Source organism: Quercus lobata, chromosome 2 (genome assembly GCF_001633185.2).
Source record: "Quercus lobata isolate SW786 chromosome 2, ValleyOak3.0 Primary Assembly, whole genome shotgun sequence".
In the NCBI taxonomy this organism is placed as follows: domain Eukaryota; kingdom Viridiplantae; phylum Streptophyta; class Magnoliopsida; order Fagales; family Fagaceae; genus Quercus; species Quercus lobata.
This window is the reverse complement of record NC_044905.1, coordinates 90,240,955-90,268,823: the sequence shown is the minus strand read 5'-3', so window position 1 is coordinate 90,268,823 and position 27,869 is coordinate 90,240,955. Positions and strand designations below refer to the sequence as shown.

The 27,869-nt window shown below is 37.2% G+C and overlaps 2 protein-coding genes across 6 annotated transcripts; one reads left to right on the top strand and one right to left on the bottom strand.

Moving 5' to 3' along the window:
- The first annotated feature begins 4,260 nt into the window (after positions 1 to 4,260).
- LOC115977125 (translocase of chloroplast 90, chloroplastic) lies at positions 4,261 to 9,654 on the top strand. Of its 5 annotated transcripts, none has more exons than XM_031098796.1 (5): positions 4,261 to 4,615; positions 4,860 to 4,908; positions 5,281 to 5,408; positions 6,436 to 9,002; positions 9,583 to 9,654. In XM_031098796.1, exons 2-4 carry the CDS (start codon positions 4,874 to 4,876, stop codon positions 8,697 to 8,699), a joined length of 2,427 nt encoding a protein of 808 aa, XP_030954656.1. In that variant the 5' UTR covers positions 4,261 to 4,615; positions 4,860 to 4,873; the 3' UTR covers positions 8,700 to 9,002; positions 9,583 to 9,654. The 5 variants fall into 5 exon arrangements, with proteins under 5 accessions (XP_030954656.1, XP_030954658.1, XP_030954661.1 ...); XM_031098798.1 differs by having other exon boundaries at positions 4,860 to 5,036; XM_031098797.1 differs by having other exon boundaries at positions 4,262 to 4,615; positions 4,860 to 4,887.
- A 4,553-nt stretch (positions 9,655 to 14,207) lies between these two features.
- LOC115977126 lies at positions 14,208 to 15,711 on the bottom strand. Its single transcript, XM_031098802.1, has one exon. The coding sequence runs from the start codon at positions 15,561 to 15,563 to the stop codon at positions 14,316 to 14,318; it is 1,248 nt and encodes a 415-aa protein (XP_030954662.1). The 5' UTR covers positions 15,564 to 15,711; the 3' UTR covers positions 14,208 to 14,315.
- Positions 15,712 to 27,869: the final 12,158 nt, after the last annotated feature.

Genomic DNA, 27,869 nt, shown 5'->3' with positions numbered 1-27,869 from the left:
GTTTCACCTAGTTTGGCCTCCAGCTTCAAGGATTTCTTCTCTGCTGACACTCGGACCTTCTCGGATGCAGTAGCTTTCTTCTCCGCGATCACGGCAGCCTTGGTTTTCTCTTTAGCACTCACCTTGGCTATATCCTTGAGGGTCTTCTCCTACTTGGCATCCTTGGCTAGCTCCTTTAGCCGCCCATCGAGGAGGTGAGTCAGTTGAACGACCTGATAAAACAAATAATAAGTACAGCAAAAGGAAACTATAATAAGTATAATAAAAACTGTGTAAAAGCCGATAGAAAACTAGGAGACATGAGATTACTGCAATTGTGTGCCACTGTAACCGCCTGCCCAGTAACTCGTCTGTTCCATCCTCAAAAGCGTGCACGTCCTTGGTTAAAAAGAGACCGCGCACCAAACTTTGGGCAATACGATCCCCTTCGCCCTTTTCCTACACCCGTACGCTTGCGGTGGCAGGAAGTGGTTTATCGTCTAGTTGAAACGTAGGCTGCCATCCCTGCACAGGTTGGGAGGTGGACGCCACGTTCGTCCCCGTCTGGGCTATTGGCTCCTGGATGACAATATTCCTTGATGACTAGAGGGGAGTTCTAGTTGGTGCGTCACCCAAGCTGGCCGGAGTTTGTTCAGATGTGCGTTCTCTTTTTCGGGAGCGGTCAGAAGGAGAAGGAGGAGGAGGAGGAGGGGGAGTTTGGCCACGACCCTGAGGTGGTTGTTGCAGCGTAGCTGGTCGGGCGTCGAGAACAAAACAACTAACCGTCATCGTCCTTCGTGTCACCATGCTTTCACTTCGATCGGATTCGGTATCAGAGTCAATAGATTCGACAGCTGTTTCCTCAGCTTCCTGAATGATCATTTCGTGTTCAACGAGATCCTCGGGTTCAATAAGGGCCTTGGGTTAGACGGGGGCTTCAGGCTGCACAGGTACGTGTGCTTGATCTCGGAGATGTTGAGACACACGCTCAGCCTACTCGTCCCGTATGGGTGCAAGTTTGTCCGAACAAGTGTACCGCGAACTAAGGTCATGAGCTTCGCCTACTGTGAGCCTCGGAGGAAGAAAATTTGCGTGTCGTACGTTGATGTATGAAATAAGGGGACTGTCAACTAACAAAGCTTGGCTGAATGCTTGCCAAGTAGAATACACGGGATTAACGCCAAGGATTAAATGAGGTGCTCGAAGCTGTCCGTCCCAATGTACGAAAATTTCTGACCTAAGCACAAAATTTAGGTCCTGAACATGCACTACTCTAAGATCCTTCTTAAACCTTTTGCTCTCTGCACGAAAGCAGCACAACAATTGATTAGTAATTACTTGATCGAATCAAAATTAATAAATTAATAAAATCAAATTAAGAAAGTATATATGGAATCGACCAACATCGCGAGGTGAGAAAGCGTAAGGGAGCTCCCTAGCAAGCCAGTTGCCGCTCATCCGTACAAACTCTCCAGCTGAGTTCCTATTTGAGTCAGGCAAGCATGAAATAAGCTGTACCCTTATGTCTCTAGTTTTTAAGTAGTAGTTCGAATCAATATTGTCGCATAAACTATACATGCAATGAATGTCATGATAGTTCAATTGGAAGTTGAACAACTAGTTCAACCTACTGACACAACTCATCACTCGGTAAAAGTTAGGGGGGAGTTGGTCGAGACACAGATTGTAAAATCTAAGTGTACCTATGATGAGGGGGTCAACGGGGAACCTAATCCCACCCTCAAGAATTGCTATTAAAAGAAAGAAAACTGTATTTGCCCCGCGACGCCTTTAGATGTCAATATCACCTTCGTGACAGTAGGCGATATCAACATCTTCAAGGACGTTGTAGGCAATCCTAAAGGTAGCCAAAGAGGCTTCTGAGGAAAGGAGATGAGAATAGCCCATTCTCTAAGGTAAATTCCTAGAACTATGATTACAATAGAATAGAAAGAAATAGAACAAGTAGAAGGAAAGGAAAAAGGAACTTACTGAGGGCTCTAAGGAGGAAGAGTGTTCTGGGCTAGAAGACGAACGCAAAGGGTGTATGCTTGGCAGAGTGAAAGTTTGGAGAATGAAGAATGCAAAAGTGAAGGAGAGACTCAGAAATGGCTATTTATAAAGGTCGAAGGGTGAAATAAATGACATATAATAATTAGGGAGCGGGAACCCTACGAATCCTTATCTTAACTACCACACGTGCGCTGCCTCGATTCACGAACCGTTAGACAATGATGACGGCTGAACCAACAGTCAGACGTAACACGCTTTCTGAGAGCACATTAATGGGTTTCTCAACTGTCCAATATCTACCCGTTGGGCTTCCCGGATAGTTATTGCCTCTTGAACTCCTTGATTCGTCCTCGAGGACCGGGCACGAATCAATGGGGGGCTAATGTACGACACAAGACCCCCTGACCCATTTGGGTCTTGGACTTTGGACACCAACTTTACATTACGACCCACAAGCCCAAGCCACTTGCCCAAAACCAAACCCTCGGCCTGCTAAGGCCATGTGCCCGGGCCTCATGACATTACGCCCGACCTAAAACCCGTCGAGCAAATCGCTATAATGCATATTCATAATAGCCGGTAACCTAGGAATTGCCCGGCAAGGTACATCTTGGACCGGAGCATCATTGATCGGGGACACTGTGCCTTGGTTTCACCGGTATTGCCCTAGGAAAAATCCTTTGCCGAACATCCCCTCTGAAGTGGGGAGCTAATTTCAATGCCTCTCTCACCACACCCCACTTCCAATTAAACATCCACTTAGCAGTAACGACATTGGACCTTCTGTACCACTAACCACAAGAGTAATCATGACTCCCCACTACTCATTGGGCTATAAATATGAGAAGACAAAGGAGAAGAAGGGGTTGTTGAAAGGTTGGAGAGAAAATTGAAGATTGGGAGAGAGAGGGAGAAAAATTTGTTGAATCTCTGTGTTGAGAACAACCCAAAGTAGGAAACTCAAGCCCACGATATAAATAGATTGTGAGCCTGAGAGAGGCCCAACCTAATAGCCTTGTCTTTGGTGTGCACAACCATAGATCTGAAAACTCAATTATCTCTATCGAAATGGTTAGTTCTGATGGGTTAGTGGTTTCAACTAGGGAGGGTGATCAAAATCAGATTTTAAGTTTAAGATAAATCGAGTATTCTAGTAAATATTGAGATGACAAAAATATTGATGGGTTGGGGATGGGTTTAGTTTGCATCGCCCTACCCTAACCGTGTATATATATGTTTTTATTTAATGTATATTTATGCTATTTATATATAAAAATAATCTTTTATTTTTATTATATACATATCCAATTTATAATTTATTTATTTTGTACATATTATATCACCAAATAGGAAGATACTAGGTTTTAGGGGAAAATAACAGAAAACCTAACCTAATCTAACTTTTGATTCACATACATATATACTTGATTTGTTTCATCCTTCCCCTTTAGATTAATTTGTTGATTGCCTTTTCTTTTTCAAGTAATCTCTCTCTCTCTCTCTCTCTCTCTCTCTCGTCAAGTTGTCAATCCATTTATCCCTTTTAGCCCAAAAAAATAATTGTCTCGTTCGCAATTGCTCTATCAAATCACTTGTTCGTCATTCATTTTCAACACTAAATGTGTGTTTGGTTTTAAATTAAAAAGCGATCTTATTTTACTATTCAGCTTATTTTTGCTACTATTCATGGGTTCCACTACACTTTTTGATACTATTCATAGAATCATAGGTCCCACTGTACTATTTCAGCTAACTTTTACCTTTATCTACAGTACTTTTAGCAAAATAAGCGGATTCCAAACAGACTATGAAAGGTTTTGCCTCTCCATCCACAACTCAATCTTGTCGTTGTTCCTCCTATATTTGTATTATACTATGATGGGTGTGGTTTTTTTTTTTTTTTTTTTTTTTTTTTTTTTTTTTTTTTTTTTTTTTTTTTCAGCTATTGGATTGTTTGAATTGCATTTTTATTGTATTGGATTGTATATTTTTCCTTCTTCTAGCCTTGGTTTATATTTGTACATTTTAAATTTTTTTACTTCATTTTAATATATTTAATTTAATGGTTGAAATTGAAAGTTATTTTTTTAACATTCAATCTCAGTCATTGATTATAATTGTATCAGGTGCACCTAATCTCAATCCATAAATCAGGTGTATGATATGATGACTCTTATTTGCCACATGGCAAGATCATAACCTAACTCCATAGTGGTTCTAAACATACTCAATTCCTCTCTCCCTCCGTGTCATTTGACAAAAATCCGGGCTTCTTTTTGTCTTATCCCTAGCATCTAGGACGCAACCAGAGTTCACCAAACAAAACCACCACACAAAGCACAAAACACAAACACAGAGACCGATTAAACACACAAACAAAAGTCCTTATCTCTCTGTCTTATCTCTTCCTTCTTGTTCTGCAACCTCGACCTCAACCTCGTTTTCACCACCGCACACGTGGGCTTCCCTCGTTTCGGGTCCTGAATCGGGTACCCAAATGCCTTCGTGGGTCTCCAATTAGGGTTTCACAGCTCTAGTATAGTTTTTTTTTTTTTTTTTTCTCGACGGAGCTCCTACTATCCCATTCAGCCTTTTTGACTTCGAAAATTTCTTTACATTTCAGGTACTCCATTTTCTTTTCTAATAGTTTGTTTGGATTTGATTTTGAATTGTGGAACTGATTTTATAGTACCAATTTAGTTTTTGTCTTAGCAGCATTACTAGGAGCTAGCTAGCTTTATAAATTTGATGTTTAAGTTTCAGTTTCAGAAAATTGTAGATTGAACTAATTTACTAATGGGAAATTTAGTATAGAACTGTAATTTGGAGAATGGGGTTTTGTATTAATTATGTAACTTTGCATGCAGACAGCTCTTGATGAATGGATCACAACAGGTGTGGAAATGCTTTTCCAAGGAAAGTAATGTAAAAGGGAATTCGGGGTCTAAGTTTTTCTATTTTTCGGTTGGGGAGGAAAACCAAAAAAAAAAAAAAAAGTTTTGAGTAGATATTGGTTATTGGATGATTTTTCGTTCATACTGAAAGTGAGTCTTAATGCATTTGTTAATTGTTTGATTGGATGAACTGTGGGTGCGGTTTGATTTATGGTTTATAATGTTTCTGTCATAAAATGTTGCCATTGAATTTATAAAACTTCTTCTTGTTATTAAAACTTGCTCCGTGGTGGTTATATGTTTTGGAGTGCGTTTTAGATATGCTTGAGCTTCTTTTGGTCTCTTGTTAACAGCAATTCAGATGATGATGATAATTGGTTGTGAATTAGTGCAGGATGAAGAGTATTAGGGATTGGGTTTTTTCTCATTTAGTATCCATGTCATTGGTCTCATCTAGACCATTATCGGGCAGTGACAGTTTTTTTAACGAGGGACGTCTTGATGAAGAACTTGATGACCAAGGTATTACCTTGCCCTATTATATCCCTTTTTGTGTATGTTCAAGCATTGATTTTTTAGTTAGAATAATTATAGATACACACACAATTCATGTTTTCCAGTCTACTTCTTAGTTATTATAGGAGAGAAGAAAAATTTTGAAAAGAAGAAAGACCAATCCCTTACATAGAAAGCCTCCCCATTTCTCACTTTTTCATGTTTGCAGAAGCTTCTGTGATTTGAACTTGGAATTGTAGATACACTTCATTTGTGATGGCAAGGATGGAGAAAGTAAAGATCAACTTTTAGAGATGATAGTGGTAAAATTTGCTAAGGAGACTGTTAGATTTTCTTGGGCAATAGCTGTAAAGATACATTTTTGGAGTTTATCATGAGAGAACTGATCATTTTAAATAATGGGGGAATGAAGGTTGCAAAAGTTTATTCATTGACATTATATTTTTTAAAGGGACTTATCAACATGACAGGAGGCTTAGCCTTTGGTTGTCTGAAACCTGTTGAAGGAAAGGTGAAGAACTGTAATGGGAAAGGATAGTTACTTAATAATCCAGCTCCATATTGTTTAAATTTTTTCTTTGACCATATCAGTTTAGCACTAAGTGGTGAAGTAAATGTCATAAATACTGTGTTAAACAATCTCTGGCCATTTTTGGTTCAATTTGGTCCCTTTGTATTGATCAAATGGACTCCTGTCAGTATATATAGTCGAGATCACTATAAGAATCACTATGTCAACTTGTTGCAATGATTAATTGCTAAGTAAGGTTAATTTTGATATAGATGGAGTTTTAGGTGAGTTGTAGTAAATTGTTTGACTGAATTGGGTCTATCATTATTCTCTGCAAAACTAAAATCATTATTGTATATCCAGGTCTCAGATCTCCAGGCAATGAAATGTTGACTATTTAGTTGCAAGATTGATGAATACTTGCTTCCAATGCTGGAAACCAATTCCCAATCTTAGATTTGAACTTGTCTTATCTTGTTGCATTTTATCAGAGAGATCGCTTATTGTCTTGTCACTTGTTAGGTTCAACTCACACAGCCAGTTTGGTTGCACCACCAGTACTTCCTGATGGATCACGTGCTTCTTATGGTAATCATGAACATCAGCATAATCCTTCCCTGCAGCAGGATTCTGTTCAAGACTCCTACCCTCATGGCTCTAATAAAAAAAAGATGGATCCATTGGCGAAGATTGAGGATCTCCAAGTAAAGTTTTTGCGCCTTCTCCGAAGGCTTGGGCTGTCACAGGATAATCTTCTGGTTGCAAAAGTTTTATATCGGATACACCTAGCATCCTTGATACAAGCTGGGGAATCAGATGTGATAAGAGTTAACCTTGGAAGCAATAGAGCCAAAGCAGTTGCAGCAGAACAAGAGGCAGCTGGCCTGCGTGAATTGGATTTCTCATTTAGAATACTTGTCCTAGGCAAAACAGGGGTTGGCAAGAGTGCTACCATAAATTCTTTATTTGAAGAAATGAAAACTGTGACTGATGCATTTCAACCAGCCACTGATCGCATCCAAGAGTTTGCAGGAACTGTTAATGGTATTAAAATTACTGTGATCGATACCCCTGGTCTGTTGCCTTCTTCTTCCAGTAATGTGAGAAGAAATAAGAAGATTTTGTTATCTGTGAAGAGATTCATAAAAAAATCACCGCCAGATATTGTTTTGTACTTTGAACGCCTTGATGTCATCAACATGGGCTTTACCGATTTCCCTATTTTGAGGCTTATAACTGAAGTTTTTGGTACTGCAATTTGGTTCAACACCATCCTTGTAATGACCCACTCTTCCTCAGATCTGCCCGAAGGTCCCAATGGTTATCCTGTCAACTATGAGTCATATGTGACCCAATGTACAGATTTGGTGCAGCACTATATACACCAGGCAGTGTCTGACTCAAGACTTGAAAACCCTGTCCTTTTGGTAGAGAACCATCCTCAATGTAAGAAAAACATTATGGGGGAAAAAGTACTTCCAAATGGTCAGGTTTGGAAATCTCAATTCTTGTTATTATGCATTTGTACTAAAGTTCTGAGCGATGTCAATTCCCTCTTGAAGTTTCAAGACAGCATTGAACTGGGACCATTAAGTACTGCCCGGCTGCCCTCTCTGCCCCATCTTCTCTCATCTCTTCTACGACATCGCTCTATATCAAGTCCAAATGGAATGGATGATGAAATTGATGAGAATTCACTTTTAGACACACAGGAAGAAGATGAATATGATCAATTACCTTCAATCCGAATCCTGAAAAAATCTCAGTTTGAGAGATTGACGAACTCACAGAAAAAAGATTATCTCGATGAGCTGGATTATCGGGAAATCCTTTATCTGAAGAAACAGTTGAAGGAAGATTATCAGAGGCGAAGGGAGAATAGGTTTTCCAAAGAGGAAAATTTGGTGAATGATGATAATTCCGATAGCCAGCAGGTGTCTCCAGAGGCTGTTTTGTTACCAGATATGGCAGTTCCCCCAAGTTTTGACTCGGATTGCCTTGTACATAGATACCGTTGCCTTGTCACAGGTGATCAGTGGCTTGTGAGACCTGTTCTTGATCCCCAAGGGTGGGATCACGATGTGGGCTTCGATGGAATAAGCCTTGAATCAGCTTTGGAACTAAATAGGAATGTCTTTGCCTCAGTCACAGGACAGATGAGCAAGGACAAGCAGGATTTCAGTATCCAGTCGGAGTGTGGTGCAGCTTACACAGATCCCAAAGGGCCTACTTATTCTGTTGGTCTTGATGTTCAATCTTCTGGTAAGGATATGATATATACAGTTCATAGCAACACAAAGTTGAGGAACCTGAAGCAGAGCGTTGCTGATTGTGGACTTTCTTTGACATCTTTTGGGAACAATTGCTATGTTGGTGCCAAGCTTGAAGATACCATAATAGTGGGGAATAGGTTGAAGTTTATGGTGAATGCTGGGCGAATGGGGGGTTCTGGACAAGTGGCATATGGTGGGAATATTGAAGCTACTTTAAGAGGGAGTGACTACCCAGTGAGAAATGATAATGTCAGTCTGACAATGACAATCCTCTCCTTCAACAAAGAAATGGTTTTAGGTGGAAGCATACAGTCTGAATTCCGGATGAGCAGAGGCTTGAGAGTATCAGTTAATGCCAATTTAAATAGTCGCAAAATGGGACAGGTTTGCATAAAAACAAGTAGCTCTGAGCATTTGCAGATTGCTCTGGTTGCAGCCTTCACAATTTTCAAGGCTCTACTACGCAGAAAGGCAATTGAGAGTAGAAGTAGGGAAACATTAGAGAGTGGATAAGTAGCTGATGCTGTTTTGCTGCTAGATAGTTTTGGTCTTGAGAGGATTCTGTAGCGGCAAATCAATCTATATGCGGAACTAAGGCATGGACCTTTTGCTCGTGAGGAGGAAAGAAAGACATGGGCATTTTTAAGTGGCTATTTGATATTATTCCTTGTGTGTAAGATGCATACAATGGAAGTATGGCAAGGAAATCTAGCAAGCTGTAACTATTATGCCATCAAACCAGGGTTCTCAATTTCATATCACTGCGAGTATCCAGTCAAGCTGATAGCCTTGGCCACACATGTTTTAAATCGAGAGGTAATAACTGTACAGAAAATCATAGAAGATGAGGGTTTTTCTCCCCTTAACTTTTTTCTTTCTGGTAATTCTTAAATTAGACCAACTGGCTCATCCTGACATTTCTAATGGATGTTCGGGATTCAAAACCTACCCCCCCCCCCCCCCCCCCCCCCAACTATTAAATTATCCCCCCACCCCCAAAAAAAGAAGAAAAAAGTAACCAATATATATATGTTTTTTTTTTTTTTCTAAATCGAAAAATTAGAAATAAATGTTGTTGAGCTTCATGATGCTTTGTTTGTTATGTTTACCAAACCTAATGATCATTTTCAATAATTCAAGACTTTTTCTCTATCCATCTTCGACTATGATGTCAGTATTAATTAGCCAGGGATAGGGGTGGAAGCCTTTGACTATGAATCTACGATGTTAGTATTAGTTAGCCAGGGCTAGGGATGGAAGCTATGCTTGCTCTTAATTCTTATTGACTTTTGTATTAGTTCAGTGAAATGGATTTCAGAAGTTCTATAACCTAACATGCAATAGTTGGAATCTGAGCATGACTTCAAATAACTAACTTATAGTCACCGGTTTTCAGGACATCTTTGCCATATGCCATGTTCCAGCTTTTCAAGCGTAGCATTTGGCATTGGTACTTTCTAAACTTTGTGCACTAATCAAAAGAGAAGGAACAATAAAGCTCCATATAAAATTGACCACATTCTACTGAGGTATGATTAGAGCTGGATTTATTTTTCTGGTATTTGTTTTTGTTTTTAACAATAAAGAGAGAATCCTTCACCATCAAACTTGAGTAAGGTCTTTTTTTTTTGATAAAAACCTGAGCAAGTTTATATGCAGTGACTCTACTTCACTTGCTTGTTCACTTCACATCACTCTCACTAAGTTGGAACTAGAAACTTGGAACAAAGACCTTTTCTGTGTCTTTATCAATTGAGAGGAATTGTGGCCTTATGGACAGGAGAAAGGGGAATCTCTTGTTTGTGTAGCTTTTATCGGTCGTGACCTTTATGGACCATAAATTAAACCAGCAAGTGAATAACATTGAATAAGCAATCATTTTAGTAATTTTTTAGATGGAGATGCATCTCTAATCTAGACCCCTAGGCCCTAGTTGACTGGTCATGAAAACTATTCCAATCAAGCTCCACCATGATAATGTCTCAGTCTCTCTCGCACTTTAACTTGTCAAAGACGTTCACACACTTTAACTTGTGTAAGCCACCCTCCTAGTATGCCCAAATAAATTCCAACCTAATCATAATTGCGTAGGTCACCAAACCAATGTAAAGTTGTAAACATCATGAGGGAGACCAGCACAAACCATCAAATATTAGCTTAAGAATTGGTTAGTTGGCAAGGTTCTATGTTTCCACATCAACATAATTCTGTCTTTTGCTTCTTTTCCGAGTTTGTCTTTTGGTATGGATTGGAAAAAAAATGTACAATACTTTATGGACCACGCTTGTGCAGTTGTGCTATATAGGTAAAGATCTGATATGTGAAAATTAACCAAATTTTAAAGTGGGGAAAACTTAAAATTGTAATTACTTGAATTTCATTTTCATAGATTGTAATTACCAGGAACGTTTGCCAAATGTGGATGCCTGTGGCCCTAATGCCAAAAATGGATGATAGTGACTGACTAAGGAGCAGTAGTACATTGGAAAATCGAAAATCAAATAAACCATTGACCCGTTACAATTGCTAGGGATATCCATTAAGTCTACTTGGTACATAAAATTGCTTGGGAAGTTTTAAGTGTAATTATAAGAGCTTGGATGTCTGGACTTCTCCACCCCCGGGATTCGATTAGCTATTCTTTAAAAATTCCACACTAGTATATTGCTCCAATTTTTTAAGTTTTGATTAGTTTTGTTTCACACTCTTTTCTCTTTGGAAAGTGTCTCATATGTTGAAATTCGTTAATTCTCTTGCTCAATCAATATATTGCGAGTTGTGCCTTCTATTGCAAATTTGCTGCCCCCTCCTTCTAGTTCTAGTGACCATTCTTTCCACCGATCTTCCAATTCTCTACTTCGATAAGTGCGATGGCTTCCATATTACTCCAAAACTAGAGATGTTTTACGGTTCGAGAAGTTTGAAATTTGGTAGAATAATGATTGCCCCACACTTTTCTAGTATTTGAATTAAGGGTCCGGTGTTTTTAGAACATTTGTTAATTAATCATTTTAAGAAAATTTTAATACCACTTTTATGAGAAATATAAAAAAAGGGTAATAAAAAAAATGTGATTAAATTCTATAAAGATGTGGTGTAAAACTCATGTTTACCCCTTTAATTTCAATATGCCATATCATCTTATCACATATTTAAGAATAAATACAACCATACCTAATCGATTCTAATATCCATATATAAATCCAACCAAATTGAGAGTTTATTGAGATGTTATTAGGTATGGTAGAATGTATTGAATTTTAAATAAAATGTTGATGTGACAATATTTTATTAGATATTGTAAAATATGGTTTTTACACCCAATCCTTCCCAAATTTGGACTCCAAAAAAATAAGTTACTTTTTTTCTTTTCTCATATAGTGTTTCTAAAAATATTTTCTAATTGGAAGAGTAATTCGGTGACCCAACACATAGATTGGTTCGGGTCATCAATTGAATCGGATGTGCATAAAATCCGGTCAAAACTGGTAAAACCGGCAGGTTATAAGCAAACTATGTGACCTGGCTGGGTTTTATTAACCCAGTTGGGTTTGTAAATTGTGTAAAATTATATTAAAAATGTCAATCTCATTGACTTCTTTATTATTTAATATGTGATAACATGGTAGTTTAAATAAGCAAAAACCTAAATAAATAAATGCACTTTTCAATTTCACGAAGCTAGTTAGCACGTAGATATGAGTATATCAGTATATGCAATATAACTTATTGCTTAAACCTTTTTTTCTCTTCTTTTGTTTAAATTTTTTGGGCTTTATTTGTTTATTGCTTTAAGTTTAAGTCTTAAAAAAAAAAAAAAAAAAAAAAAATCTTCTTTTGTTTATATATATTTCATTTTAAAAATATTTTTATTTGATCTTGTGGTTTGACCGTTGATCTATTGGTTGAACCAGTGACCTGGTTTATAAACCAGGTCAATGTCTGGTCCGGATTTAATAACTATGCCCTTAAGGTATCTATTAACTTTTTTTTTAAAATTAATTTTTGTTATTTTCTTCCTTTGCCTTTAAAAAAAATTCACTCTTAACATCTCTTTATTCTCTCTGCTATTTAATCTGTTTCTTTATTTGGTTTGAAACTACAAGTTGCAAGTTGCAATGAAGTGTCAAAGTTTTGAATAATTATTTAGTATTTGAAGAACAAGACTCATACAATTAGATTTATAATAAGTTAGATTCACCTCTAGAATGTTAATTAATTTTCCTAAAATGTTAAACTCTTTTTTCTCAAACAAAATGTTGTTTTGCAAATTATTTATATAAATAAGTTGTCATTTTTAAAATATTCACATTTTTTTAGTGAGCAATGCTACATATACAAAAAGTTTGATAACATTTTTTGACATCGATTGATATGGCAAGCTTATAGATGGTTCTTATCTAAAAATTCACTTACATTACTTTTTTACCTTCTACTAACAACATACCAAATCAACAAATGTCAAATTTGTTTAGTCAACAACTTCCTCTTTATTAGTGGCCTAATCCTCTTTTATATTCCAAAGTAAGAACTCCTCCGTTGTTTAAGTCTTATGATTGCTTGGGCCTCTGTCTCTCGCGCGCACGCGTTTGGTGACTTTGGTCATACCATAAAAGGGATGGCAATTTATGCCAGACCCGCGGGTACCTGGCCCGACCCGATAAAGAATAGGGTCAGGTTTGGTTTTTTTTTTTTTTAAAAAAAAAAAACCCCGAAGTGGGTCTGGGTTAAGTCCAAGTTTTGGCAAAAACTTAACTTGAACTTTGACCCAACTCGACCCGACCCGGTTAGCATAAATATAAAATTACAAAAAAACCTACATATATATATATATATATCACAACCCTACCATAAACTCAGCCACCTCCCTCACCTCATCTCACTGACTCTCACTCTCACTTAGACACTCACATCTTATCCTCACCCTCACTTTCATTCACTCACCGACCCACCCTCACCCTCGTGGAGGAGCACGGATCTCGTGGTGGTTGCTGTTTTTGTCACAGAGGAGCACGGGATTGTTAGATCGCGGAGAGATGTGATGATCAGAGAGGCTCTTGGTCGTGTTGAGGTCAGGCGAAGCCCAGGGGTGATTTTGATGGCTGAAACCACCGCCGATGGAGCTTTAGTGGTCTGAGTTCTTCATTTTTTTTTTTTTTTGGTTCTTTTTTTTTTTTTTTGGGTTCATTTCCTCTCTTAGTAGTTTTTGTTTTTGGGTATTTGTTTGAGGATTCAACATTTAAAAATTGGAGTGAATGTTGTGTTAATGTAAAAATCTATCCATAGATGATAAATGAAGTTTTGTTTCTTCTATTTTTTGTGTTTATTTATTATTTATTTTCTGTCTAAGAATCTCATTTCAGCAAGACTGATAACAATGTTGATTGATTTGTGTTTGTGTTTGGGTTTTTTTTTTTTTTTTAATAAGATTGGATTAGATTGGGCCATGGATTAGGCCCAAAAGTGGCTGGACGGGGCCCACGAAGACCCGACAAGCCGGGTTTGGGGCTAAAAAAAAGACCCATTTATTAAACGGGCCGGATCCAAGTAACAGGGAAGGACTTGTAGGTCGGGTTTGGGTATTAAAAAATCCGGCCCGAACTCGACCCATTATCATTCCTATTAATCATAATATTGGTAATCCAAAAAAAAATGTCATACCATAATTATTAACATATCATTATCATATGCTTTAGCCCAACAGCATATGCCAAGAAAAGATTCCCCCTAAATAAAAATCTTCAGTCGCCATTTTTATTTTTTCAACTTTTCTCCCTTCCCATTTGCTAGAAAACCTTCCCGAGAAAAGGAAAAAAAAAATCTTTTTAATGAATTATATAGTAGTATTTTAATATTTATGTATAATATTTATCTCTGCACCGACCAAACTCTGCCTATAACCTCCCAACAAACGAACCACAAACACATGAACACTCACTACCATCTAATCCATTAAACCCCTCCAAACACACACACTCATGATATTTCAACATAGGTGATAGACATAATTAAATCAACTACTTATATCAACAATTCAACTTAATCATCAATTTCTTTACAACCTTAAAAAAAATACTTACATAATTACAAGTAAAAAAAAACTACCATAAACAAATTGAATCAAAAGTTTCAAGGTGAAGACCCCCACAAAACCTCAGCGACAATGGTAGCAGCTTCAGCATCAGACACACAAGCTTCTCTCACTCTCACCAATATCTCCTGCTTAAAAGCTCTCCTTTCTCTTTGCCTCAGCCCCTCTCCTACTTCCAACTGCACCGCAAATCTTGCCACACAGCTTGCAAATGGATGCATTTCCAAGAACCTCTTTTCCCTGCGCTCCCTTTTCCCTTCAACCCCACCAACCCCAACACCAACACCATCACCAACCCCTTCATTATTCTCAAATTTCACATTATCATTTTTCCCACCGTTCCTCCCCATATCAATCAAATCCCCACCCAATTCTGACCTTTGTAGCTCCACTAGCTTCTTTATCAAACCCTCTTTAAGCATTGCTTCAATCGCTTCTTTGCGCCCAAAATATCCAATTTCTAACACACAATCCATGGCTAGAACTTTTATTTCCAAGTCTTGAGAATCTAAAAACTTTATGATTTTGGGTATGTTCCCAAGTGACTCAATTTCGTCCACAAGTGGAGATTTTATAGACCTTATCAAAGAACAGAGTACTTTTATTGAAGCCGAGGAACCCATTGTGACTAAGGAACCAATTGTTGGACCCATAAGTACTTGTCCCACGAACACATCTTTGTTAAACCTTATCAATGCGCCTATAGCAAAAGCGCAATGTTCTCGTATTCGCTTTGAGCAATTTGGGTCACATAGAATTGTTTCGAGGTACGAGAAAAGCTTGGACTTTAGGACTAAATCTTGTAACTCGCGGTTGAAACCTTCGGAGACTCGATTCTCGAGCTGAGTCAAGAGCTTGATCAACTCGTCCTCGTTGTTGAATTTTGGTTGCTCGCGTAGACCACGTGTCAAGGTCTCGATGCTCTCACGGTCGATCCAGGCTTGGATTTCAGACTCAATGGAACCGGCGACTCGGGCGATGGAGTGAGTTGAGACTCGGCGAGTTAAGAACGATCGGATGCTGTGGTGGCGGCGTGAATTCTTGAGGGTCTCGACGAGGGCTTTGAGGTTGGAAAGGTGTTGAGAGAGGGTAGAGAGATTTGGGTCTTTGGAGAGAATTGTGTCGGACTCGGTTTCAAGCTCCAGGAGAGCGTTAATGGCTGAAGACGAGTTGACCTCGTCCGAGTTGGGACTCGGGTGGGCTTGTAACTCATGCGAGGCTTGTTTTAGAGCTTCTAAGACTTCGAGAACTCGTGGGCTGTCGTCTTTTGATGATAGGTCTTCCATGGTTGATAGAGTTTCAGAGAGCGAGAGAGAGAGAGAGAGAGAGCGAGAGAGTGTTTGATTTTGTGTAGAGAGTTCTACTAGGAAATGAACTCGACGGCCAGTCGTTGTGTCTAATGCAAATATATGTAATACCAAGCAACCACTCTCTCAAAAAAGACACTGGTGAATGGAATAAATAATGATTTACCTAAGACAAAAGTATATACCTGTTTTACTCGAATTTTTAAAATTCATGTAAAATTCAATAATCATAAGCAATAGAGTAGGAACCATGTAAAATTCAATAACAATTTTCCATTTTAAAAAATTGGGAAAAAATTATATGTATAAAAAAAATGTTTGTGTCCATTATTTACGTCATATTATGGCATGTGGTTAAAAGGAATGCACTAGAGTCTGCATACCGACAATTGTGGGACTGGGTGTAGGTTCTGTCTGTTGGAATTTGATGAGGAGTTGTCTGCATATTTGATGGTGTCATTGCAGAATGCAGAATAGTAAGCACATGGACTTGACATGGTGGAATGCGTATACCTCTCTAGAAGTAAGTCAAGTAACCTCACATGATAGACTCCTTTTGTCACTTTTTTTTTCAATCAATTGTTGCTATTTTTCTGGAAGTGTGTTGGATACATGCGAGTGCTTGAGAAAATTATTTGAATGTTGAAGAAGAAAATGAAAATTGGTGGTTTATTGGATGATTTATGTGTGATTTTTGAACATGATCCTAAGTTAATGCCAGGTCAAATTAGTGATGGTGGTTTGCTGTCAATTAAATTGCACAGCAAGATCAGATAATTCCCCATTATTTGTACAAGATGTATCTCTAATTTGATCATGCAAACTAGAAATACTTGAATAGACCTATCAGCTCGACCCAGGTTGATTTGTCTAGTTTCAACTGATTTTGACACCTGTGATCGGTAGTGAGTTGAAAGCTTCGAAGCTTAATTTTATCAAGTCGACACAGTGACCCATCTAATAAATAACTCGAATGGCCACCTATTTATGATGAAGGGGAATGAAGATTTCTAAATCTCTATTCACCCCCAATCATTGTGATGCCACAGTCTACTCCTTATTGCTACCATGTCACACCCAAGAAACCAAACCACTCATCAAAGGGTACTAGTTACTTGAACAGTCGAGTGTCAATGGTCTACAAGAAGTTAATGTAATCACTAATTTTTAAAGAGTGGAACAAAAACCCACCCGATCTCGATCTATGAACACCCTTAATGTAATCACTAATTTTTAAAGAATGGTTTATATATATAATTTTCCATGTTTTTTAGAACACGGTGCAATTTATTTTAATTTTTTGCATATAATGTTAGGACTAGATTCATATTATGCAGAACTAACAAATATAAAAGATCGTATCTAATGCACAAATATCCTAACTTAACATACTTCAAAAAAAAAAAAAAAAAGAAGTTAACGCATGACAGCAACTCAAAATTTATCTCGAAAAAACAAAACTTACTTGTCGCCGTAATAAACATGCGACAAACTTATCTGCTAACAAATTCCGCCAAAAAAAAAAAAAAAAGTGTTTAGGTCAATTTATTCTTCATTGGCTGCTGAACTTCCAAGTCACCAACCTTTGTAGGTGACTAAAATATTATCATTCAGCAAACTCATTAAAAAGTTGACCACGTAACCAATGAGAATCAGCAAATTGTATGATCTAATATTATTATTGGAAGTAAGCATATTCGGATCTAAGCATCCAGGCTATGGAATATTAGTATATAATTACCAAAACGTTTTGAGTATACAAATGGGACTCACTAGTTAAAAGGTTCTAATTTTATGACATACTTCTGCTCATGTGGGGTTGGACGAACCCATCATAAGCACAGGATAATAATTTTTGTGGCACAGGCTAAAACTTAGCCCCCGCATACTCAATGTGTTTTATTATTAGATAAAAGTTTAGTTACAAAATTAGTTATAGTCTAAAGTTATAATCGTACTCAATAAAATAAATATTATTACATATTTTAAAAATCTAACCGTTGAATTGCATGTTCTATATGCTTTTAATATTCATGTCAAAATTTTGTGTCAATCGGATATTATTTATTATATCATCTATAAGTTTAGATTTTAATTATAAACTACCAAAACCTGCAATTTGAACAATTTATTGATGACATAGCTATTAATATTTAATTTTCTAAAAATTTTGCAAGTATGAAGAATATAAGAAGAAGATGTCATCCAATGGTGGATTTGTCAAAATTCACCTCCAATAAAAAGATAATGGGTAAAGTTGTAGTCTAAAATTACAACTAATTTTGTAACTAAACTTTATCCTTTATTATTTATTAATTTTGTAAATTCTTTTACTACAATTTTATTTATAGGAATATGTTAAAGAATGCTCCAAGGGTATTGGTTTAGGAACTATTTTTAGAAATATTTTATGGGAAAATGATAAAACCATTAATTTTGTTGATAGCTTTTTGATTTTCCATAAAAGTGATGTCAAAACTTTCTTAATTTTGTTTATTAACAATTGTCCTAAGAGCATCCATTAACATGACCCTTATCTATATATATTAATAGGTAAAGATTAGAGAAAATCCAATTAGATTCTATAATTGAAATCCAATTTCGCGTCATGTGTCCTAAATTATTTATTTTTAAAGAGAATTTATTTTTTAATTTTGGAATTTAATGTGGGATCACATCATAAATATCCATTCAAGTGAGTTATTGCCTACAAAAATCAAAGAGTCTAGAATTAATAAATATAAAAAAAAAAATTAAAAAAAATGGAAATTTTACATTTTTTTACTTAATAATATTCTTACAAGATTTTTTAAAGTGTTAAAAAATATATATAAGAATGACTATCAATAATATTTAAATTATATATAAGTGTAGGGACACAATTTTTAACGACTCAAGGATGACTTTAGGCTCGCATGTAAAGGGCCCGAACAATATGATTTGTAGAGAGTGGGTTTGGAAAGGCCTGCCCTTGGGCGCCGGGCATCGGTCCGGTCTTGGTTTCATAAGAACTCATACAGAGATAGGTTTGGACTGTACAGCTGAGCCTTACCTCGATATAGTTTGAAAGGTTTTACTCCTCGGAATTGGTCCGAGGAGCATTATATTCTCACCATTATTCCTCTTTTTTCTCCTCCTTTCTCCGAGGGCCCTTCTTTTTAGCTCTTTTTTCCCTTTTATACTAGTATTCACTTCCTCTTCTTCATCTACGTGTCAGTTTCTCCTTATTTGGGTTGGTTACTCGTCTTATTAATCCTCACATCAGAGTGGTTGGGAAAAACTGGATAGCATGGTATGAGTATGGGTTTGTCAGGCGATGGGCTGCACATTAAGGTGCTGGCAGCTTTCTCCCTTGTGCTGCTCTTGCACTGAATCTGTCCTTTTCTTCAGGCGTTTTTGTGAGATGTTGGACGTAAAGTCGTCCTCAGCCACATCCTTGGGCCTTCAATGAGCTTTCATTGCGCGTCCTTGGCAGTAGGGCTCCTCGGCCTGGGCTTTGGGCCTTTAATACAAAGTGGGCTGGGACCTCAAATTTCGGACCCCACAATAACCCCTCAAAATCCTGCTGCCCGACTTTTTAGTTGGGGAGGAGGGTTTTGGTGACGTCAGGCCCACATTATGGCTCGCTCGAATCTTGTACTCTATTATTATTTGTGCTTTTCCATTTACACGGGAGGCGTGTCCAAATAAGGGACACTCCTTTATTTTTCACTCACGTGGAGTCCTTTGACATTTCGGTACTCGAGGCGCGCCTTCACGAGGATCTTCAGATCCTACGGCTGCGGATGAGGTTGGAAATTGAGCCAAGCTTGCCTTGCCCGTAGCATTCCTTGGAAATTTGCATGAATTAAATGCCACCGGTTTGCTCTGTGTATAAATAGGGTAGGGGGTCACTTCCTTTACATATGAACTCTCCTGTTCCCTTCAGAATCACACTCCTTCTACCATATCCACGATCTCCATTTCTAGTGCCATTCTGCCTCAAAGCAAGATGTTTGAGGCGTGGATGGGGATGAAAAGTCTTCGCACGCTTCAGAGGCACCGAATCCTCATGATACTCAAGGTGATGTGGTACGGACAAGGATGGCACAGATTCAAACCAATCCCCTGTTTTGACAAGGGGAAGATGGTATTTCTCCCTCTTTTAGCCAAAATCCGAAGTAGGTTCTGGTCATGCCAGATTTTTGGTATGTCAGAAGAAAGAATTTCCGCCATCAGCGCCGTCTACCTTGTCGCAGGCAAATTTTCGTGGGGGCTCCTCAACTTCCAGTTCCCGGCACCTTTTCTTCAACGGTGCGGGCCTCAAGTTGGGTTCCCTGCACCTTTTCTTCAGCGGCGCTAGCCCGAAGCCAGGCGCTCTCTGCACCTTTTCTTCAACGGTGCAGGCCCCACGTTGGGTTCTTTGGCTGCCTGAGTTATGGGCATGTAAAAGTATTGAGGAATGGTTCCCTTAATCAACATCTTGGAACAGCAGCCAGCCTCTCTTCTGTACTTCTTCTTCGGCTTTATCTTCATTCTCTTGTATCTTTTCTTTTCACTTACATAGTTAGCTTTAGTATAAGCTTGTTCCAGCTTTCATTGTACACTGTACTATTTCTTTGTCTTAATAAAAGATGAGTTTGTTTCTTTCTAAATACTTTTCTTTTCTGCAACAACTACTTTATGCGTGAATATTAAATATACGCATGGCTTTAATGATACTTAGAGCAGAAAAATGCCTTAAAACAAATTCCTACTAGTTTAAACCTATTGACATTATCAAGTATAGTAATGGTAATTCTCAATAAATTAAACTCATGAAACTAACTGAGATAACGGCCGAGCGCTGTGCGATACATGCAAAACAAATGTCCGAGGACGATGAACTCTAAATAATTCATCCGAGAGGGTAGCCGAGTAGTGAGGGACTTCGATTGTGTTTTTGGTAACATATTGCCCTATATTGCATCAATCCCTTTGGTACTGAGGATCCGAGAGTAGACTGGGGGATCCGTGCAGTTTAGGGATTAACCCAACTGTTAATGGGGAGTTCTCCTCGGATGGATTCTAAGGTTCATGTAACGTAGTTTTCCTTTTAAGTACTTGGTTTCCACATAGGCTTGAGTCCGAGGACCATGCAAGGCCTTGGTTCTGTCCAAAACTTGTAATTTTTCTTTTGAGTACTTGGTTTCCCCATAGGCTTGAGTCCGAGGACCATGCAAGACCTTGGTTCTGTCCAAAACTTGTAATTTTTCTTTTGTATTTATTTATTTTTGAACGTAAGCCCCTAGACCAGGGCGGGGAGAGCCGGCTTGAGGCCAGAAGCCCCTGGAGCTGTCCGCGCCATTGGCACTGCAAGGCATAACCCCTAGCAGAAGTTTATATCGGAGTAACAACTGCATGTAGCCGGAGATGGAGGAAACCCCGCGAACCTCTGCTTGCTAGAGAGTTGACTCCACCGCCACCTGTGCCAACGCACAAGCCTTCCCACAAATGGCGTCAATTGTAGGGACACAATTTTTAACGACCCAAGGATGACTTTGGGCTCGCATGTAAAGGGCCTGAACAATATGATTTGTAGAGAGTGGGTTTGGAAAGGCCTGCCCTTGGGCGCCGGGCATCGGTCCGGTCCTGGTTTCATAAGAACTCATACAGAGATAGGTTTGGACTGTACAGCTGAGCCTTACCTCGATGTAGTTCGAAAGGTTTTACTCCTCGGAATTGGTCCGAGGAGCATTATATTCTCACCATTCTTCCTCTTTTTTCTCCTCCTTTCTCCGGGGGCCCTTCTTTTTAGCTCTCTTTTCCCTTTTATACTAGTATTCACTTCCCCTTCTTCATCTACGTGTCAGTTTCTCCTTATTTGGGGTGGTTACTCGTCTTATCAATTCTCACGTCAGAGTGGTTGGGAAAAGCTGGATAGCATGGTATGAGTATGGGTTTGTCAGGCGATGGGCTCCACATTAAGGTGCTGGCAGCCTTCTCCCTTATGCTGCTCTTGCACTGAATCTGTCCTTTTCTTCACGCGTTTTTGTGAGATGTTGGACGTAAAGTCATCATCGGCCACATCCTTGGGCCTTCAAGGAGCTTTCATTGCGCGTCCTTGGCAGTAGGGCTCCTTGGCCTGGGTTTTGGGCCTTTAATACAAAGTGGGCTGGGACCTCAGATTTCGGGCCCCACAATAAGAATTATACTATACATCTTAATAAATATTTTTTAATTATATCCATAGAATTATAAGCTAGTTTATAAAACTGTGAAAGAGATTACACATATCACATTTACACATAATAGCTTCTCTCGAAATTTGGGCAATCAAGCAATCTATAACTTATTGAGTTATTTTCTTGACCCAGTTTCTCATGAAAAAAAATTGTTAGTGTTGTCTCTCGAAAGATGTTTCTACTCAACAATTTCCATGTCATTTCTTTTAATTCACACTTTTTATTCAAGACAAAAATAACCAAAAATTTCAAAGTATGGCATTGATACAAGATGTCTATATATTTCACAGGTTGGTGGTGGCATCAAAGATCTGAAGAACTTTGTTTTGATTATTTGTATAATCCACCACGATCATAGTTGGAGGAACACAAGACACAAAAGGTGATTTCGGAGTATGCTCAACAGTGGTGCTCCACGAGCAAAATCCATTAAATCCACATTCAATTCAAGATCTACGAAGAGTATCAAAATCATTATAGAAAGTCTCAAATAAATCTTTTAGGAATACCTCTATTATCTTCATACATTAAAATTCTAATTCAAACGTGAAATTATATCAAGATAAGTAAGAATACTTGAACAGTAATTCTTGACAATATGAGATTCTTTACCGTGAAAAATGTCCAAAGAAGTTCTTTTAAGAGTGACTAACATCAATCTGTACTTCCATAAGTGAATTTAAGTTTTCTAATGTATATTTATCGAACAAATCACTGGAATAAGAAATTTTTTGGAGACTAGTGAAAGGAGCTTGGGAGGAGAAATTTCCACCTTCTGTAGATGCATTAAGTTGCATTGGAGTAAATTCAACTCCTCAAAGGTCTGTCAATCCAGCAGAAAGCTTGTTCATTGACTCATCATCATCAAACCTGGCCTCTAAAAGTCAATGTTTTGAGACTTTGGAAATTGATAATCCAAGATAAGGGAAAACAAGATATAACCTTCTCAATGTCCTGCAGTTGAATAACCTAGACGGCACATATCCATCAAGAAGTATACACAGATCTTCTACATTTCACCTAATTGCCACAGAATTCCATGAAATAATTAAAGCTATCCGCATCAAACTCGAAAGAACAAGATAGGCTAAATTTGATTGTGCTACATGCCACACTATTAATTAAAACCCAATCCACGAAATTCATAAAATGCTCTATTTGAACACCCTTGTCCAAGTTTGGATTATAGGTCCACAAGTATTTCCAATCCTTCGAAAGTACACTAGTTCTAATTGTCTCTTTCATTGGAATTTGTACAACTCCTGTGGGTAACTCATCTAAAAGTTTTTGGTGCCCATCAGTAGTATCTTGTAACTCATATCCCTCTTGTTTTTTGGATTCCCTTTCATTCATGTTGACCTCTAATATACTTATGATCCCAATTGGTACACAATTCGAGTAATTATAATAAAATTTGGACCGTTCAATTTAATTATACTACAATTTGGTGACTCAGATTTACACAAAAAGTTCTCTTTTAAGTCTTGTTCCGTAAGATATATGGAGGTCCCACGGCTCTCAAATTGCATAAACCAGCTTTGTTGCAGTAGCCAAGCCCAAGCTAGCAGCTTTGGCATGCTCCAAATCTTTATTATGAATGTGTCTTTATTTAAACTAGTTGATGTACTGTAATGCACAAATATACAATAGATTTATTTAAAAATATTTTGTAGAAAATTATCCATGTACATTACTTAGTGTGTGCTACTGTGGTTTAGTTTTTGAGGAATTAATTTTAATTATATTAAATATAATTAAAAATATTTTTTCAATAAATAAGAATATAGACATTAATTATTTATTTAAGTTCATATTATGAATTATTGAGATTATACCATATTGAAGTTTTTTGTGTTAATAGGACATTGATGGGATGAAATGGAAGCACCTTCTGTGACTATGCTTAGATCAGAAGATACTTGATTTGCATTGGCATTGGCTGGACTTGCCCTTAGGCTAGTATCCAGGAGGATAGCGATGCAATTTAAAGTATTTTTCCACTGTATGCCAAAGCATTTTACAATGAGTGCAAAAAGGCCTCTCCTTCTTGTTGTTGCCCTTATTCCAATTGGAATTACTAGAATTTCCCTTAGAATTGGCATACATTTCCATAGTGTCTGATTGTGAAGAGAAAGAACCTTTATGACCAATGCTCTTGTGTGACTCTTCTTGAAGAACAATAGAATAAACCTTGCTAATTGAAGGAAAGGGCTTTGTCATGAGAATTTGAACAAGAGAATAAACCTTGCTAATTGAAGGAAAGGGCTTTGTCATGAGAATTTGACTTCAAAGAGTGTCAAAATTCTCATTCAATCTCATCAGAAACCTCATGACATAGGCTTTATCATGACTTGCACTCAAAATCTTCATAGCTCCACAAGAACATTCTGGCAAAGGCTCAAAGTTGAGTAATTGATCCCACAAACGCTTAAACTTAGTGAAGTAATCAGTCACTGACATCTAATTTTGAGAGATATGAGAAATCTCCCTCTGCAAATTGTAAATCTTGGGACCATTACCTTGAGGAAACAGACTCTTCAATTCAATCCACATTTCCCTCGTAGTTTCACAATACATGATGTTAGAATGCAATTGAAGAATACAATTGAAGGAATTGAAGACAGCAAGTGTATAGTTTAGTTTTAGTTCTGCTTAAGCTACCTGCAGTTTTAGCTTCTGTTTATATTAGTGTACAGGACGACATGTCGATTGTACATAGATTAGTTGATAGATAGTTACACAATAGTGCCACCTGTCATGTTTGTATTGGCTAGAGAGTTGGTTATTCTGTTTTGTAGTTTCACCTCCTCTGTTTCTCTTATATAAAGAACAGAGGCAGATATTTAATATACACGAAATCATTCACACAAGCTTAATGTTCTCTCTTTCTTTTCCTCTCTGTGATTCCATCTCCTCCATTGATGGACCTTCGAGCTTGTATTTGATTTCAACACATGATGCTGCTAGAAACATCTATGTGCATGGAATTGATCATCCATGAGAGAACCATAGTGTTGCAGCTCTACCAGTCCTTGTACAGTGGTGAATCAAGATTTGGCATAGGTATTTTTCCATTCACAAATCCAATTTTCTTCTTGGCAGTGAGAGCTAACACCATAACTCTAGCCCAAGAATGGTAATTCTTCAACCCTAGCAGTGGTTGAGTGACCAAAATGCTTCCTGGATTCTCACTAGAGCTGAGAAAATAAGGATTGGAAGGAATTGGACTCTTGCTAGAATCAGAAATAGGTTCTACAGATTGATCATTCGAAGAATTAGAGGGATTTGTTGCTTTAGTGGTCACCATTGATGAAGCTTCGAAGTTTCAGAACTCTGATACCATGTAAATTTCTAGAACACTCTCTCTAATTTAGAACTCAGATTTTATTGAATGGAAGAGAGAAATACAAGCAACTAAGTTTTGATACATAACATTACACCTATATAGCTCTAAGAAGGAAAAACAAAATAACAACCTCCCTGATTTAATGGGAATTTGGAGGGAAAAACAATTGTAACTAACTTCTAGCTACACGTGTAGCTTGGTGATCCTAGCCATCTGATATCATCACCAAGGATGTATGAACTGTTCATGAAATGACACAGCTTCAATCAAATCCATTACTCTAGCCATCTGATATCATCACCAGGGATGTATGAACTATTCATGAAATGAAACAGCTTCAATCAAGCTTAGGTCTGCTCTGCTGTGCAAGTGTTTGCTTAGGTCTGCTCTGCTGTGCAAGTGTTTTAGCTTGAAGCTTGCTCTGATGTGCAAGACCTTCTTCTTTATTCTCAACAGTAACTTAGTCTACTTAGACAACAAACCAAAAAGAAAAAGACACAGATTACTAAATTAACAATTTACTTTGATCCAACTTAAACAAAAAAATTCATTAACCACTAAGAAGTTCTATGCCCATATCAAGAGTGACATAACAACCCCATACTACAATTAAATTTTATATATCCTCTTTTACAGTAAGCTAAGAAAAGGAAGAAATATCATGGGAGCGAATTTTGAGAAAAGCAATGACTTAGGAAAAAAAAATATTATGTTGGAGTTTTGGCTTTTAATGACAACAATGGTTGATTGAAGATAAATGTATAAATAAGACAAACGTGTGGAGACAAATAGCAAGATAATCCAATACATTGAAGATGACTTGTGTTGTTTTGCTTTAATTAGTTAGTTCTTATTTAGAAAGTTGAAGAGTTTACCTACCCATCCAAATGATTCATATTAATTTAAAGCACTCAAAATAATATAAAGGCATTATTTAAAATAAAATTCTCAAGTAAAGCTAAATGGAATGCTAAGATAAGAGCACTTTAAATCTCTGTCAAAAGAAGAAGCCAAGTGAAATAACCTTTTGTCACTAAAGATTGTTGTGTATTTTGTAGTTTCCTCCAATATTTTAATAATTTTCTTCATAAAAAATGTAATTCTTGATATTCTATTTTATAGATAAAATAGCATAACAATAAAAGTAGTATAGTGATTTGGTCATATAATAGTTGTTTACAAATTTGAAAATTGCATGATATAGTGATTGATATAAATAGTATGCTATTGTGCCTATGCCTACTAAAGAACGCAAATACCATTTTGATAAAATAAAAATGCAAATATCCTTCAATTTTTTTAAAAATAAAATAAAATAAAATTCCTGATTGAGTGTTATTATTATTGTGGGGTCAGAGAGTCCAGTGATATACATCCACCTTTTGTATTGGGCTTGAGGCCCATGCTGAGGCCCATAATCGCATATGAAGAAGACAGTGGTGATCATGGCAACCTAGGAAACCGTGCCGAGGATAACTCTATCCTCGGCTAGCCAAAGTCGAGGTAGAAGAAAAGTGATTTACCGACAAAGATAATCTTCCAAAGCACTCCAAAGAAAAAGATAAGTACAACAAGTAAGCACACTAGAGCATGGCGGTAGAGCAATTCCAGGAAAAGCTACTGCCTCCACATTATATGCTCCGCAACTAACACTCTGGCCGCATTAATGTGGAAATGATACCTGAGCAGTGGCTTTTCAGACTCACAGTTACTACCTAAGAGCTTTGGGAGGAGGTTGATGTGACAAAGAACAACAACAGTAGATTTGACCTGCACGTGTACAGTGAATATGAAGAAGGAAAGTAGTATATAAGGAAGAAGGAGCTCTGAGAAAAGGGATCGAAGACTTTACCAGAGAAAACACTGTAGCAATCTGAACTAACTTTGTAACCATTGTCATTATCACTCAAGAAGCAATAAGTCGAAGCTCCTCGGACTAGTGCCAAGGATTGAATTGCTTGCTCAAGTCCATATTGTTTTACTTATTCATTCTATAAATCATCTCCAACTATTGTTATACTCATTAAAGCCCAGTTCTTCTATCCATTCTCTACAAATTTATTGTTTTGGGCTTGCTGGGCTTGGATTCACTTATCCCTTAGGAATAGTGCTCAAACCCAGTCCCTACAATTATTATTATTATTATTATTATTATTATTTTTGGACTTTGTTTCAAATGTTGCAATAGTAACTAAATTTGAGCAATAATATTATATTTCAAATAAATTTTTTTCTCATATAAATCTTTAAAAAATGACATCAAAATTTCATTATACTTAAATAATTAATATAACAAAATAAATGTATCTATCCTATTATTAGTAATCTTTTTAAATACATAGAATATATAAATATATATATATATATAAATATATATTATACATGCCACTAAAAAATTTTAAGAAATCTAAATGGTCAAAACTAATTTTAGTGAATTCACAAATATTTAATTTTTGGTGGCTTTTGTGTCAATTGTTGTCAAAACAACTAAACATGAGGACTAATGTTAAATTCTAAATCATTATTATTGTTGTTGTTGTTGTTTTTGAAAATAATTTCTTACATAAAACTTATAAAAATAATCATATAAATTCCTCTTCTTCTTTTTTTGATACAATATAGAATTTCTACTCTAGCCTAATCTAAGTGTATACGTGTGTGAAGCTCTCTCCTGGAGACTTGAATCTCGGCCCTTGCCCCCAATTCCTCTAATATAAATAATCAATACACAAATAT

Coding starts and splice junctions, on each gene's coding strand:
- LOC115977125 (XM_031098796.1), top strand. CDS start 4,874: ATGGATCACAACAGGTGTGGAAATGCTTTTCCAAG. Junction 4,909..5,280: donor TGTGGAAATGCTTTTCCAAG/GAAAGTAATGTA, acceptor GAATTAGTGCAG/GATGAAGAGTATTAGGGATT. Junction 5,409..6,435: donor TGAAGAACTTGATGACCAAG/GTATTACCTTGC, acceptor GTCACTTGTTAG/GTTCAACTCACACAGCCAGT.
- LOC115977126 (XM_031098802.1), bottom strand. CDS start 15,563: ATGGAAGACCTATCATCAAAAGACGACAGCCCACGAGTTCTCGAAGTC.